The 13,237-nt window shown below is 43.2% G+C and overlaps 2 protein-coding genes across 17 annotated transcripts in view; one reads left to right on the top strand and one right to left on the bottom strand.

Moving 5' to 3' along the window:
* Positions 1-5,352, top strand: part of NDEL1 (nudE neurodevelopment protein 1 like 1) — a 47,255-nt gene extending 41,903 nt beyond the window's left edge. For all 12 annotated transcript variants that reach the window (XR_014522124.1, XR_014522125.1, XR_014522126.1 and 9 more), the window contains one exon: positions 4,103-5,352. Coding sequence is in view for 6 of the 12 variants with exons in the window: in XM_083487635.1 (XP_083343761.1) it covers positions 4,103-4,193 (91 nt within the window). In the remaining 6 variants the exon portion in view is untranslated. The remainder of the gene's footprint in view (positions 1-4,102) is intronic.
* A 1,090-nt stretch (positions 5,353-6,442) lies between these two features.
* The window catches only part of MYH10 (myosin heavy chain 10), a 74,835-nt gene continuing 68,040 nt past the window's right edge, over positions 6,443-13,237 (bottom strand). For all 5 annotated transcript variants that reach the window (XM_083487422.1, XM_083487419.1, XM_083487421.1 and 2 more), the window contains 8 exons: positions 12,567-12,728; positions 12,189-12,317; positions 11,612-11,700; positions 11,336-11,459; positions 11,042-11,250; positions 9,831-9,939; positions 8,687-8,859; positions 6,443-7,978 (listed from right to left, as the gene is read on the bottom strand). In XM_083487422.1, coding sequence (XP_083343548.1) covers positions 7,834-7,978; positions 8,687-8,859; positions 9,831-9,939; positions 11,042-11,250; positions 11,336-11,459; positions 11,612-11,700; positions 12,189-12,317; positions 12,567-12,728 — 1,140 coding nt within the window. In that variant the 3' untranslated portion in view covers positions 6,443-7,833. The remainder of the gene's footprint in view (positions 7,979-8,686; positions 8,860-9,830; positions 9,940-11,041; positions 11,251-11,335; positions 11,460-11,611; positions 11,701-12,188; positions 12,318-12,566; positions 12,729-13,237) is intronic.

The raw sequence follows: 13,237 nt of genomic DNA, 5'->3' as shown, positions 1-13,237 counted from the left end.
AAACAAACCCCTAGAAATTTTGAGACAAAATAATATATATATATATATATAAGTACTTATTCATCAATTTCAAACTTGAATATAAAATGTATTGTGTAAAGTTAGTACTTTAGCAAACAGTACAATTTAATGAAATTTTAAAAACAAATGCCTTAGTTGTATTTGAGCATCAATTACAAATAGGCCCAGAAATAGAGTTACTACCTGCTGAACCTTACATTACATAAAGATAACTTTTTTTGTAAAAATATGAAAAAAATGATCACATAAAGCAGGAACAATCAGTATTGTGATAAGCAAAATGAAAGTTTTTAACAGTTAGGCCTTGAAACAGTCCACCGTCCATAGCATTTATGCAGAAATGGGAAAAACCCCCAAATTAATAAAATAATAATAATCTGGAAACACAAGAGGGGATAGTGGATTGATACCACATATCACAAGCAAGATTCATATATATCTGCTTTATATTCAGGTGGTGACCTTTTCATGCGGGGGTTCTATTCCCAGCCCCCATAAGCGTCAGTGGAGTGCGTATAAGCCTTCATCTGGGTCCAAAAGGACCTGTGCGTCTGCAATCATATGTCAGTTGGGCATGCCTAAAATGGTTGCCGCCTGTATAACAGGATTGAGCTCTTTAGTCATTAGTACACAGCAAGTGTGGAAGGCAAGGGTAAAAATACCATAAATAAGCCACATGAAACCCTAACTGAACAATAAAGCACACCCTTGAAAATACCCGCAATGAAATTTGTTTCTAATCGTGATCATAGATTCCAATTTCCTTTTCCTTCTCCATAATCTGTGAACTGAAGGTTTGCATGTTAGCTTGCTTCTTAATTCAGTGTGTACTTAATTTGCATCATTTTATTTCATGCTCAAATTTCAAGTGGAGGAATTTGGAGTAGGCATTAAGAATTGTGCACGTCTTCAAGAAGTACCTAACACTTTACATCAGAAATTAAGGAAGTAAGATAAAGATGAAACAATATTTTAAAGCCCTGTATTAAAAGGTGTCATTCACATTAGGTTGGCTCCATTGCTGGCGGAATTCCACTTGCCTAACAAGATTTCACCTGCCTGTTCTTCATTCTGCCCCTGCCACCAACAGACCTCCAAAATCTGCTCCAGAAGGTTTAGAGACCTTTCAGAGAAAATTCTGACTGTTGCAGATGAGGAGGGGGAAGTGAAGTCACTTTGCTCAAATACAGAAAGCTGCCTAATCATTGGTCCCTGTAGCTCATTATTGTCTACACTGATATATTGGCTCTCTAGGGTTTCAGGCAGGGAGTCTCTCCCAGCTCTACCTGGAGATTAAGCCTGGGACCTTCATCAGGCAAAGCAGATACTTGCCCAGTGCTGAGGTTTGAGCCTTTTGTCCATAATTCCAAAAGTGAAAATAGTTCATAAGTTTCAAATTTTCTTCCACAGCGTCCTTTCTTTTTCATTGAAAAATGGACGGGAAAGGACTTGAAGGGACAAAGGCATTCCCTTACCTCCCTATTCATTCTTTGTCAATAGATTTCTGCTTAAGAAGGGGAGAGGAAGTCACTGCTGAATGTAGTCACTTCTGCTGTTTGAGTGAGAAGTATGCCACAGGCAAGAAGCTTTGCCTGCTCATATTGATGCGGCATTTCTCCAGCTCAATCTGCTGTTGAATCAGGAAGGCAGAGGGAGGCTTTAATGGGCCTCCTGCCTCAGCCAGTTCTAAGGAGATAAGTAGGCTAGAAATGGCTGACCGACAGTTCGCTAGGGCTTTATTGCATCAGAACTGTAGTTCAGTGAATGGCCTGGATTTGAACAGTCTTATACCTCAGTTCTCAGCTGTTACCATGACATTCCTTGTGTGACTAGTCCCAGCACTTTGCGTGGTTTTTGTAGGAACAGGTTAGCCTATAATTGCCTTAAGCCATCTTCAGAATATCTGTGACCTAGAAATAGTTTTTCTTAGCTGTAGGGCTCACACCACCATCATTTAGCTTGCCCTGGGAAGCCCTAGCAGTCCACTATATGCCTGCTAATCAGTGAATTGTACAATTGACCAAGACAATCTCTTTTCAGTGCTAAGTGAACTTCCATAGCTGTGATGAACCCTCCAGCTGCAATCTGTGTAGGAATTGTCTCTGTCCAGTATGGGACAAGCTATGTACTGGGAGAAAGTTTGGACATATATATTGGGTTTCACTTCAGCATCATCCTTGTGTGCTTAATTTGTGCCCAAGCCCAGTACATTTAAAAAGCTGAAATTGGAAATAAACATCAGTATATTCAAAGGGCTGTGTACATATTTGTGGGTAACACCACATTAGTGTATCTGGGAATACTAGTCAACAAGTTCAGGTCTATTTAGGAGTTGGACTCCTCATCAGTGAATGTGTGTATTCCAGAAATGTTGTCCCCTGCCTGTAGGTTTGGGAGCCTAGAACTATGCATAACCATGACCTTGCTGGAACTTTCTGAATCCACCTTCTAGTACAGAATCTGGCATTGCTCCAATTCTTGGTGATTGGATTGCAAATTTTGAAAACACAGGCAATTTGTGCAAAACCACTTGACCTGGATGGAGCATATAATGGCTAGGTCCTCAAACATGTTCTATCATCCTGTCTAAATGTCCAATGCCATGGATCTGTCCATTCTCCCAGGACACTTTTCTGTTCATTAGCATCATAAACACCTTCTCTGTCTCTACCACACTAAAAGTAGCTAGGGGGTTGCATCCAATTTTATTCTGCTAATAAATGGTTTCTTGATCCATCAGAGGCTTATATGAATTCCCCCTTCCCTCTGCAGTCCACTGTGTGCACACATACATTCCAGAGAGTTGGGGAGCCCTTGAAGTGGGTGGGGGTTGGCAGGAGAAAAGGGGACTTCCATTCACTGAAACCTCTACTTGAATGAAGAGCTTGCTGTGGGTGTAGGACACAATTAGATAGATTGAACCAATGGGAATTCCAATTCATTGGCAAAACTAACTAACTCTGAAACACTTCTGTCACTCTGCAACTTTTGAATAATTGAATTTGAGACCTATTTCTTAGCTATTGTAACACAGCCCACAGCAAAGATTTAACTAGCTCTGTGAGCCACCTAGTCCTTCTTTATGTAATTCATTTTTGCTTTTCTTCTGGGTTGCAGCAGCAGGAGAGTGTCCCACATTTGCATGCAGCCTAGCTCTGGGGACTTGTGGTAAATTATGAGTCCCCTCCTCTAGTTTTTCAAATGGAGATTAGGTCTAAGAGCAAGAGGTAGAAACGGAGGTTGGTTTGGTATTTGTGTGGCAGCGGGGAGCACCTCTACATGGAGGTGTGATGTTTGGTCAATGCATATTGTGCGTTTTGATACTTCTCATAGCTTTCTGATAGACTGGAAAACTTGGATGATAATTTCTGTGTTTGGTTGTGTGGTAATGCTAAGGCAACATACCATACAAAGTTATTTATGCACACCTTGATGGTAGTGAAACATTAGTAGTTTACAAGAAATATTAAAATTATCAGTTTAAAAGATTAAAAAATGCCAACATCTGTGACTGAACAGGCTTGTCTAAACAAAAAGGTTTTAAGCAGGTGGGTGTAGAACAGGATACCCTAAAGGTGTCTGTCTGGTGTCAGTAGGCAGTGAGTTCCAAAGTATAGGTGCTGCCACACTAAAATACCCATTTCGTATAGCCTAAGAGGCTTACAAAGCATTTGGTGTATTTCTGGATAAGCAAAAAGCCCTGTTACCCCTGATGACAGCCCCAAAGGCAGATGTTTCTATTGAATATATAGAAAATGCATGTGTACTTTGCCTTTTTGCAGTTAGCCCCCAAAATTATACAATTGTAAAATATACACAAACATACCAAAATTGAAAACAAATGGAAGACTATTCTGAAAGGAGACAGAAGTGTCTATCAAGGGACTTGCCCTTGCTGCATGCATTTTGGGAACTGAACTATTGGCCTTTAGTTTGCAGGATTAACAATTCAGTTTACACACTTGGCTAGCCCTTGCAAGACAAACAGTTCAGCATTGCATGTGTTTGTGACATGGCGCAACAAGTGCAGTTTTTATCTGTCGGTACTTCTTGTTGACCATTTTCTCTTACTGTTCCACAGGGCAGTCAATGGCTTTGACCAAGGCCCACCACCAGGTCTAGGAGGGTCCAGACCATCATCAGCACCAGGCATGCTCCCTCTGAGTGTATGAATGGGTTGCAAGGCCATGATGGGACTCTAATTAGTTCGTGAAGGAACAAGAGCTGCTTGCAAAACTTTTCCGTTAGTGCCCCCTGCTGGAGCTGAGTGGGTTGTAGCACTCAGAAGCTGCCTGGAGAAGATCCCAGCACACACAGAGCACTCCTTATGTCAATACAGTCTATTTTCTTCTATTTCCATCGTGGACGTTCTTTAACGTGGTCACCGCTGATGTCTGTCTCACAGGATGCTGGAGTTGCACTTGCCTAAATCACCTTCTCCTGCTGCCCCACCCTCCAGTTTTGTACCTCTGCTAAGTTGGGCCTACTTTGATGCTGGATGGCCCCTTAGCAACTCCTCCACCTCCTCCCACTGCTCCCCAAACTTTGCACATAGGCACACAGGATCCCAGTGCTGTATTTCTTTTCCCCACCCTGCCCCCTTTCTGGATGAGACAGCTCATATTCAAGGGAAGCCAGGGAAGGCCTCGAACTTCTCTGGCCAGCTGATACACTTGGGATGCAGGATGAACCTGTATGGACCTTCCATACTCCCAATGAAATGATGATGTATCCAATGGGCTTGAGACCTGATGGAGCAGCCCTGCTAAAGATCTAGCTGTGGTATCTCCTCTGTGGAGCACAAGAAATGTGTGTGTTGTACAATTATGTCTCTGTTCACCAAAGCTGGTAATTTTTAAAGTAGAGCAACACCCGGTTAATTTTTTAAAAATTTTAGTCAGCTTCATCCTATGCTGCTGGCTTTTGCCTATCTTATTTCAATAAACCAGTGGTTTGGGGCTCTGGCTTCTTAGTGAAATTTAGTGGGAATTGCCTAAGAGCAAGGGAAAGAGAAGGGAGTAAAAGCCAGAGCAGGCTAGGGGCAAATTGCCACTCACAGCTTGGATTTTGTCAGCCCTTTTCTTGTGTGTCCTTTGCTGCATTTACTGTTTACATTTGTTTTACTGTACATAGGTTTGTAAACATAATATCTTTGCCTAAGATATTTGTACATAACTTGGGCTTTGTAGCTTTATTTATTCAGAATCTCTGAGGCATGTTTTCCCTAGGACAGTGTATCAGATTTCTGTGGTGACTGCCATCCTGTGGTTCAACGAGAGATGGTCCAAAAATAAAGAATTTTAATGTGGACACATTGGCTTTTGCAGAAAAGATGCTTCTGCCTATGCTTTGTGTGTTGTTTTGGTGAGTGGGTGGTGTGGCAGCTGTGGAGCAGGCTCTTCCCCTTATAAAGTTGACACAAGTTCCCTTCCACAGCTGTGGCTAGCTGTCAGTAGAGGGTAAATACGGGAAGTGAGTGCATCTACAGCTGGATGTGGAGGGGGTTGATCAAAGAGCATCCTTTTTCATGTGTTTTGGAATTGTGGCAGCCAGGGAGGGGGCTCTCTTCTCCTACATGCCTAATCTATGTTGGATTCCTGCAGCACATGACGAGTGCCAGGAAAGACTAAGTTACACTAAGAACTAACTAAGAAGAGTACTTAAAACTTGTTTAATGTCAAGATGGCAACTGAACAGAGAATTCAGGTTTGATGGTTTCCAGCCAAAATCGAAACTTTCTGCATGATGCTTCACTACTGTCAACATCAACCATGATTGGCAGTAGCATGTGCTCCTATTCATCTTCATAGTTATCTTGAAGAAAGTACACACCCAAAAGACCAAGCTTCAGGTAGGACTTTTTCTCCTAGATGTAAATACATCAGTAATAATGGACCAATCCACCACTCCTGTACTGTCACCACTGGTAAAGTGGTGAGTGGATACTGCCTTAAGTTATACACCAGTTGCAAAGCTATTTATCATCTTCATCACACACTGCTACAAGAGTAAACAAAATCTAAAGGGAAAGGGATTTTGACAGGTTGATACCACATCTGTCAATTTTGGCTTACAGATAAAAGGTTTTCTCTTGTTCTAAATTAAGGAATGGGGGAGGCAGCGCCCCCCCCCCAGTTATTGTGACTAGTATTCCTTGCATTATGTATTGGTTGCTGAACTTGGCACACCTGTTTCTCAAATGCTAAAAGAATTTAAAACCCAAGAAAATGAATTATTGAAGTAACTTGATGCCTATCACAATTTAAAAATGATTCAGTATTTAATATTATTATCAACATCATTTACTTTTATAGCACCATCAGTTTATCAATAGGGACAAACCTGCAAGTTTCATTTATTCATTTCTATCTTGATTTTGGGAGGGATAGCATCTCTTCTAAGTAAGCAGCCCAAGCATGAATGAGTCTCTAGAATGAATAAATTTATTGTCTTACAAAAATCATTGTCTAGAAATATGGAGATACAAAGAAACAAGGTATTTGCAGTCAGATGCCTGGTGGTCAACAGCCAGTTAGGATTAAGAAATACCCAAATGCACAGAAACAAAAGCTTTATAACGGATGTTAAAGCTTGTAACCAAAAAAAAGTATTTTTTTCAAGCATGTTGCAACAGATCAAGATTTCATAGTTAACACTGATTCCTCATCACTGAATATCAATACCACTTGGACTAGAGAAGATGTGTATGTAACATGATATGATAAAATTAATACATTAAATCATTGTTATAGGCAAATTATATATGTAACATTGTCTTAGTACTGTAGTGTCTAAGGCACTTTCTGTAAATGTCAGTTCACAGCTATGAAACAATAAGGATGCTAAGCTAGGTGCAGTTAACACTGTCCAAATGAAAGCCGAAGAAAGGGAGAGAGCAGTTCCACAGGCTGTATCCATTTACAGGCAATGTCCTCATGCTATCCTCTGGCAGACACACTGATCTTGGGCATCAAGATAGCTGGCAAGAGTGGCTCTAATCTTAACACTTCTACCCCCAGCAAGGAAACAGTTGCTGGGTAGCTGCGGGGGGTAATCCAATTCCCAGGCTGAGACTATCCAATTTGCACTGAGCACTATTAATAGTACTGTACTGAAGAAAGTGGTTAGTATCTTATTTGGTCTCTAATCTGCCAGGACATAGCACCAACCCAATTTGGAGGTCCCATGGTTGAAGAGTGCTCATTATGGAGCACCAACTGCTGGCTAGTAGAGACGCTACTCTCAGGTATACGTTACCCCCTGAAGCCCCTCGGGGCGTTTTCACAGTCAATGACCTAAATCTATCGTAAAATGATCAGGAAAAAGGCGCAGTCGGGGCTGGTACATAAGCAGAACTTTGGAGACCAAAAGAAATGCAAGTGATTGCTATACAGCTAAACATGCATAGAAAAGGGGAAGAGGCAGCTGTCAGAAACTTCTGCTTGGGAATGGTGTATCAGAAGGGACAGAGGGGTAATCCTATCGCCCAGTGCCTTAGAAAATGGCTTTACAATGGATACCTTGAAGACAAAGAGCACTGAACGAAGACAGTTTTAATACATATAAAGAAGCAGTGGTACCTATATCCAAAGCAGGCTACATCATGGCAAAGCCAGGCAGCAGTATGCTGGGGCTGACCTGCATGACCAGGTAGTGTGCCAGTGTTGCCTAAGGCAAGTCTAGGGCCACAAGGCAATTTGGTGGCCAGTAAGGGCCTCTTCTTCCTCCTCTTCCAAATGCATGGAGCAAAAGTCACATTGGCGGGAATGCCCGCTGTAAGATATGGTGTGTGTGTGTGGGGGGGGGGAGGCTCTACTCTGTTTGGGCAGCCTGCGGCTCGTTGATATCACTGCCTTTACTCTCTGCGTCGTCATCTGAAAGCTCCAGGGAAGCCCCTTCAATGTGCAGCTGGCGCCTCCCGGATCGGCTGGAGGAAAACGTGATTGGGCCGCCCCTCCTATGAGGAAGAGGGAAAGGAGTGAGTTGTTGGAAGGACATAGACCTTTGCTTCACAGAGAAAGCTACTGGGACCTTGAGGATGTCTAGCTACCCACCATGCACCACATTAGCATAAAGGTTTTCCCCTCATTGAGACCATAGTGCTCACAGATGAGGATCACAATACCACTTAAATCATGTTTCCAGTGATAGACTTAAGCCTACAACTATGACTGGTACATGTGTGGCTATAGCTTAGGAAATATCACTTTGCCCTCTCATTCATTGGTATAGGAGTTGAGTAGGGCCATTTGTTGTAAGCAGCCTGCACTCAGCCTGCCTGGCACAAAATCAGCTAATGATCTGACCCTGTAGACATGGGGTGGGATTCAACAAAATTGTTGTGTCTGCACACACAACAGGACTGCCCTCCTGCTTCACCCCCCCTTAATCTGCTCTGGGGGGTTGGGGAACATCCTGTTGTTGAGAGGGCCACATCCCCTACTTAGTGCTACATTAAATTTCAAGCATAATGTTCACTTCTGGCCACTCAACAGCACCCTCCCATTAAATTCTGGACCACATTAGAGTTGAGCTATCACAAACTGGGGGAGGGAAAGAACTGGAAATGTTTTGTGGGGCTCATGTGATTCACCAACTCAAAAGCGACCTGCCCCGAAGCATTTGCCCACACCTGCCTTGACCTTCCTTCCACCACATGACTCACCGTAGCCTGTTCTTCAGAGTGCTGACCTCCCTGCTAAGACCCTCATTGGCTTCAGTGGCATCATCCAGCTCACGCTGCAGCTTACGGCGTGAGGCATTAGCACGTGTTGCCTCCTCCTCTGCCTCTTCCAGCTGCCGTTTGAGCTGCTTCATCCTGGCATTGGCCTTCTCCATCTACAGAGCATTATCAGAAACAGGCTCCATGAAAGAAACATCCGCACGACACGCCAGATGAGATTAGAGATCCTCTTTCACTTACACTCCCTTTTCGAGACAGAGAACCTCTGGCAGCGGCGTAACAATCTTTCGGTCTCCATCCACTATGGGATGTTCACGGGGCAGATTGACGAGTTCATCCACTTTCACAAAGCAGACAGTGCTGACTGCCTTGGCTGCCCACATGGATTTGACAAAACTTCGGTGAAATTCTTCTCTAATGCACTACCTGAGTTGGTTTTTTTAACCTTATGGCAAGAAGTTGCATGCTCCAGAAATACCCTTCTCCTGAAGGTATAGTTCAGTCTTTTGCAATTACTCCAGATCAGAGAAGCATAAGTTTGAATGGGCTGCAGGAGAGGCTTGCACAAGCCCGCCTGACTCCACACCCAAGTGAATGGGACCCATAGCAGCAGAGATGCTGCAGGATGTGCAAACGCCTGCTCACTTAAAGAACTTCATGGAGGTTATTGGCCAATGGTGAAGAACCTTTTCAGCCCAAGGGGAACATTCCCTCCTGGGCGTACATTCTAGTGGTGGGTGGGGAACAGCAGCAAAAGTGGGTGGGACGCTGAATTCGAATTTTAACTAGGCTACTTTCTGCACCCACTCTCTCACACCTCCTTTCCTTCATCCACACAAGCAGGAGGCATTATCAGACTTCAAAGACACATTTCGGCCATGCAAAAACTCAAGGAGAGTGCGATGAAGAACCAGTGAGGGGGGTTGGCCTGGAGAAAGAGGTTGTGGCCAAGGAAGGTAAGTCACCAGGGAGTGCTCTCAGCCTCCAGTTCTGAGGTTCCTTCCCCGTCCACAATACAGGCCGTTGTAAACAACCTACTATGCTTCCCAATGTGCATTAGCAGGGGAAATTTTCTATAGTCGGCTAGCCACAGCAGAGATTCTAAGTGGCACAGGTAGTTCCTCACCTGTTCTTTGTACTGATCTGCATGTCGACGCTCATCCTCGACCTGCATGAACACCTCCTTCAGCTTCTTCTCTGTCCGGCGTACTAGCTTGTTGGCTGCTGCCCTCTCCCTAAGGTAAGTCAACAGAGCAGGATCACTCAACTTGATGTCAAAAAGGTAACAGACTAGTCATTAGTGCAACAGAGCCCAAATGTATACCAACCACAGGCGAAGGTTCCATGAGCCCACGGCAGAAAAATAAAGCATTAGTGAGAATAATTAGCTACCAGGCTAGGTTCAAGTGCTGGTATTATGTGTATGAAGCCCTACAGAACCTGGGACCAGGATACTTGATAATTTGCCTCATTCCCTACATACCCAACTGATCACCGCATCCAGCACAAGTGGGCAACCTGTAATTATCATTCACTTAGGAGGTCCGTTCCATATGATATCAGAATGAGGCCTTTAGTGTGGCAACAGCTACCATTTGGAACTCCCTTCCATTGCGTATCAGTTAGGTGCCGTCTCTGTTGCCTTTTCAGCACCTGCTAACATCATTCCACTTTCAACAAACCTTCTAAAATCTGTATCCCAGCTGGTATTTGTTTTGGATTTGAACTGAGTTTATGTGTGCGCTGCTGTTTTTATATTTACAGTTGTCCTTAAAACTGCATTATATATGCAATTGTTTTAACTGTTTTTATTTATGTACTGTTTTATATATGTTATTAGAAATCGCTTTGAGGTGTTACATGAGAAGAAATTCATAAATGAAATAATAATAGAAAAAATAATGATAATGATAATGAAGGGGGTTCCCATAACCATCTAGAGCAGTGGTGGCCAAACTTGGCCATCCAGCTGTTTTTGGACTACAACTCCCATCATCCCTAGCTAACAGGTCCAGTGGTCAGGGATGGGAATTGTAGTCCCAAAACACCTAGAAGGCCAAGTTTGGCCACCACTGATCTAGAGGAACAATTCATGCATCAAGCAGTGTTAACATCAAAGCAATAAATCACACCATCAGAAATAAACTTGATTAAGATCACACAAATGCCTGCACTGGATGATTATTATTCCTTGGGCTTGCAAGCTTCTTGCTGGATGACTATCTTGTTTCATTAACAGCTACCAGAAAAGGTGTTTCAGAATAAGTTGTACTTTTTCAAAATCAAATCATGATTCAGCCTCCTGGAAACACTATTTTCAGAGTGTGCCGTGCTTACTTTGCCTCTTGCTCCAACTGTTCTTCAAGCTGCCCAATCTTTGCTTCCAGTGCTGAAATGGTTGCCTTGAACTTGGACTTCACTGAACCCTCCAGCTCCTGGAGCTTAGCTTTCAACTCTTTGTTGTGCCGCTCCAGCTGCTGGCGTGCATTCTCACTCTTCTGGGCGGCACTCCGCTCTCCGGCCAGCTCAGAGTTCAGGGTGTCAACCTTTAAGAAAGGCAAGCAGTTGTTTAAACACTCTCATCCCTTTAGGGGCAAGTAGAAAACATCCAGCTAACACAAAAGGGGTTACCTGCAGAGTGGTTTTGCGGAAACGATCATTGAGGAGCTCCATGTTGCTCTGCTCTTCCTCTAGTTCTTCCTCCAGCTGTGCAATTCGGGCTTCTAAGCGGCGCTTCTCGTCAAGCAAGGCAGATCTACACAGGGGGACAACAGAGGATCACTACAAACTCAGCTATTAGGCTGTTGTCACACGTATTGAGGTTTGCGCAGCAACTGGTGCAGACACAGAATGCTTCTGCCACATAATGGCTGCTATAGGTGAAGAAGTCTACCCGGAGTTACTTACTTTCCAGAGGCACTGTTGGCAATTTCATCAGCCAGCTCATCCCTCTCTTGCTCTGCATGGCGTCTGGCTCTCTCGGAGGCAGCAAGGTCCTGAAAATATATATTCATGGGAATCTCACTAGCTTCAGCAGGCAAAACCATTTTCAAACATATGGGGGGGGGGGGAAGGGAGAGAAAACTACCATGTTGTGCCCGATATCACTATCAAACAGGCCTGCACAAGAAGCCTTTTGCTTTTAAGACATTAATATGCTTTGCTTCTAGCCTAGTTTAACCATGTCGTGAAGTTCCCCTGCTCACATATTACCTGGACTTTGTTTATAGCATTGCCCTAACCCAAGAGAGTTTGATACTGAAGCCTGACTCTACCAGATCCTTGAAAAGTATTCGAATCAACTACTTCAAACAAATGAACCATTTTAGTGTGTACACTTTAAAAGTTGTGCCAAAACCACACACACTCAACTGCAAAGCATCTGTAAAATATACACACTCAACTTGCAGAATGTTAAGATTCAAAACATTCCTATCTCCACCTTAAGCCACGGGTATATCTCAGGCAGCTTTCCGTGCCATACCTCTTGCAGTTGAAGAATTTCTGCTTCAAGGCTTTTGAGCTTTTTCTCATTCTCCTTCGATTGAGCAAAGATTTCATCTCTAGATGCCCGGGCCTCTTCTAGTTCACGCTGATAATCTTTCATCTGAGCCTGAAATTTAAAAGGCATCTTAAGACCAAGAAAAGATATTTATTCTGAGAACTTGGCCAACCAATCACATGGCCAGAATTTACTTTACACATCTAGAGTATCCAGTTTTGATTAGACCCTGTTTCTATTAATGTTGATCAATTATATCCAGGTTATCCAGGTCTTTTTCTCTGTTACAGTAAGGAGAAGCTGATAAGTACTTTGGGGGCCGAGGTTTGATTAAATTATTTCTGGAATAGCTGTGCACACCTGCAACTTGCGCAACTGTTTGATTGCTTCGTCGCGGGCTTTGTTTGAAGCCTCTATCTGAGCTTCTAGGTCTTTCAGATCTGCTTCCATTTTCTTCTTGGATGCCACAGCCAAAGCACGCTGCTTCCTCTCATCTTCCAGTTCTGCTTCCAGCTCTCGGACCTACAGGGTAAATCAGTAACAAGGAAAACAGGAAGACAAAAGAAAAGAATTCAAAAAAAGTCCCAAAGTTTGGAGCTGCCTATAAGGAAGGATGAAGTCCGGGGGAAACATTTGTGTGGTATTTAAATAAAAACACAGACTATAGGAACCACATGCCCTTATGAGGATGCCGTAAAGAAAACCTCTGATAATCTTCATTAGCTGTTCAGGAGACAAGCCAAGCAGAGGGCATATAAGCAGACAAAAATGCAGAAGAGCTACATGGGCTACAATCAGCTATGTTTTCACTTGTCCAGTGATTTTATGAGCAGTTTTTCAGCGAGAGCTTCTATCTCCTTTGATCCATAGCTCCTGTGCAAAAGCTTAATATTACAGGTTATTGAAGCCAACCGTAATTGTTAACCTCGTAGTAAGGCCAAAAGGGCACACTTGTTCATGGTACACCGGTTCCCAAAATGGAGACAATAAAAGCTTTGTGTAGTCTCATTAATTCTTCAAAGCAAAATGGA

This window comes from Podarcis liolepis, assembly GCF_965112155.1.
Source record: "Podarcis liolepis genome assembly, chromosome: 2".
In the NCBI taxonomy this organism is placed as follows: domain Eukaryota; kingdom Metazoa; phylum Chordata; class Lepidosauria; order Squamata; family Lacertidae; genus Podarcis; species Podarcis liolepis.
This window is presented reverse-complemented; position numbering and strand designations above follow the sequence as displayed.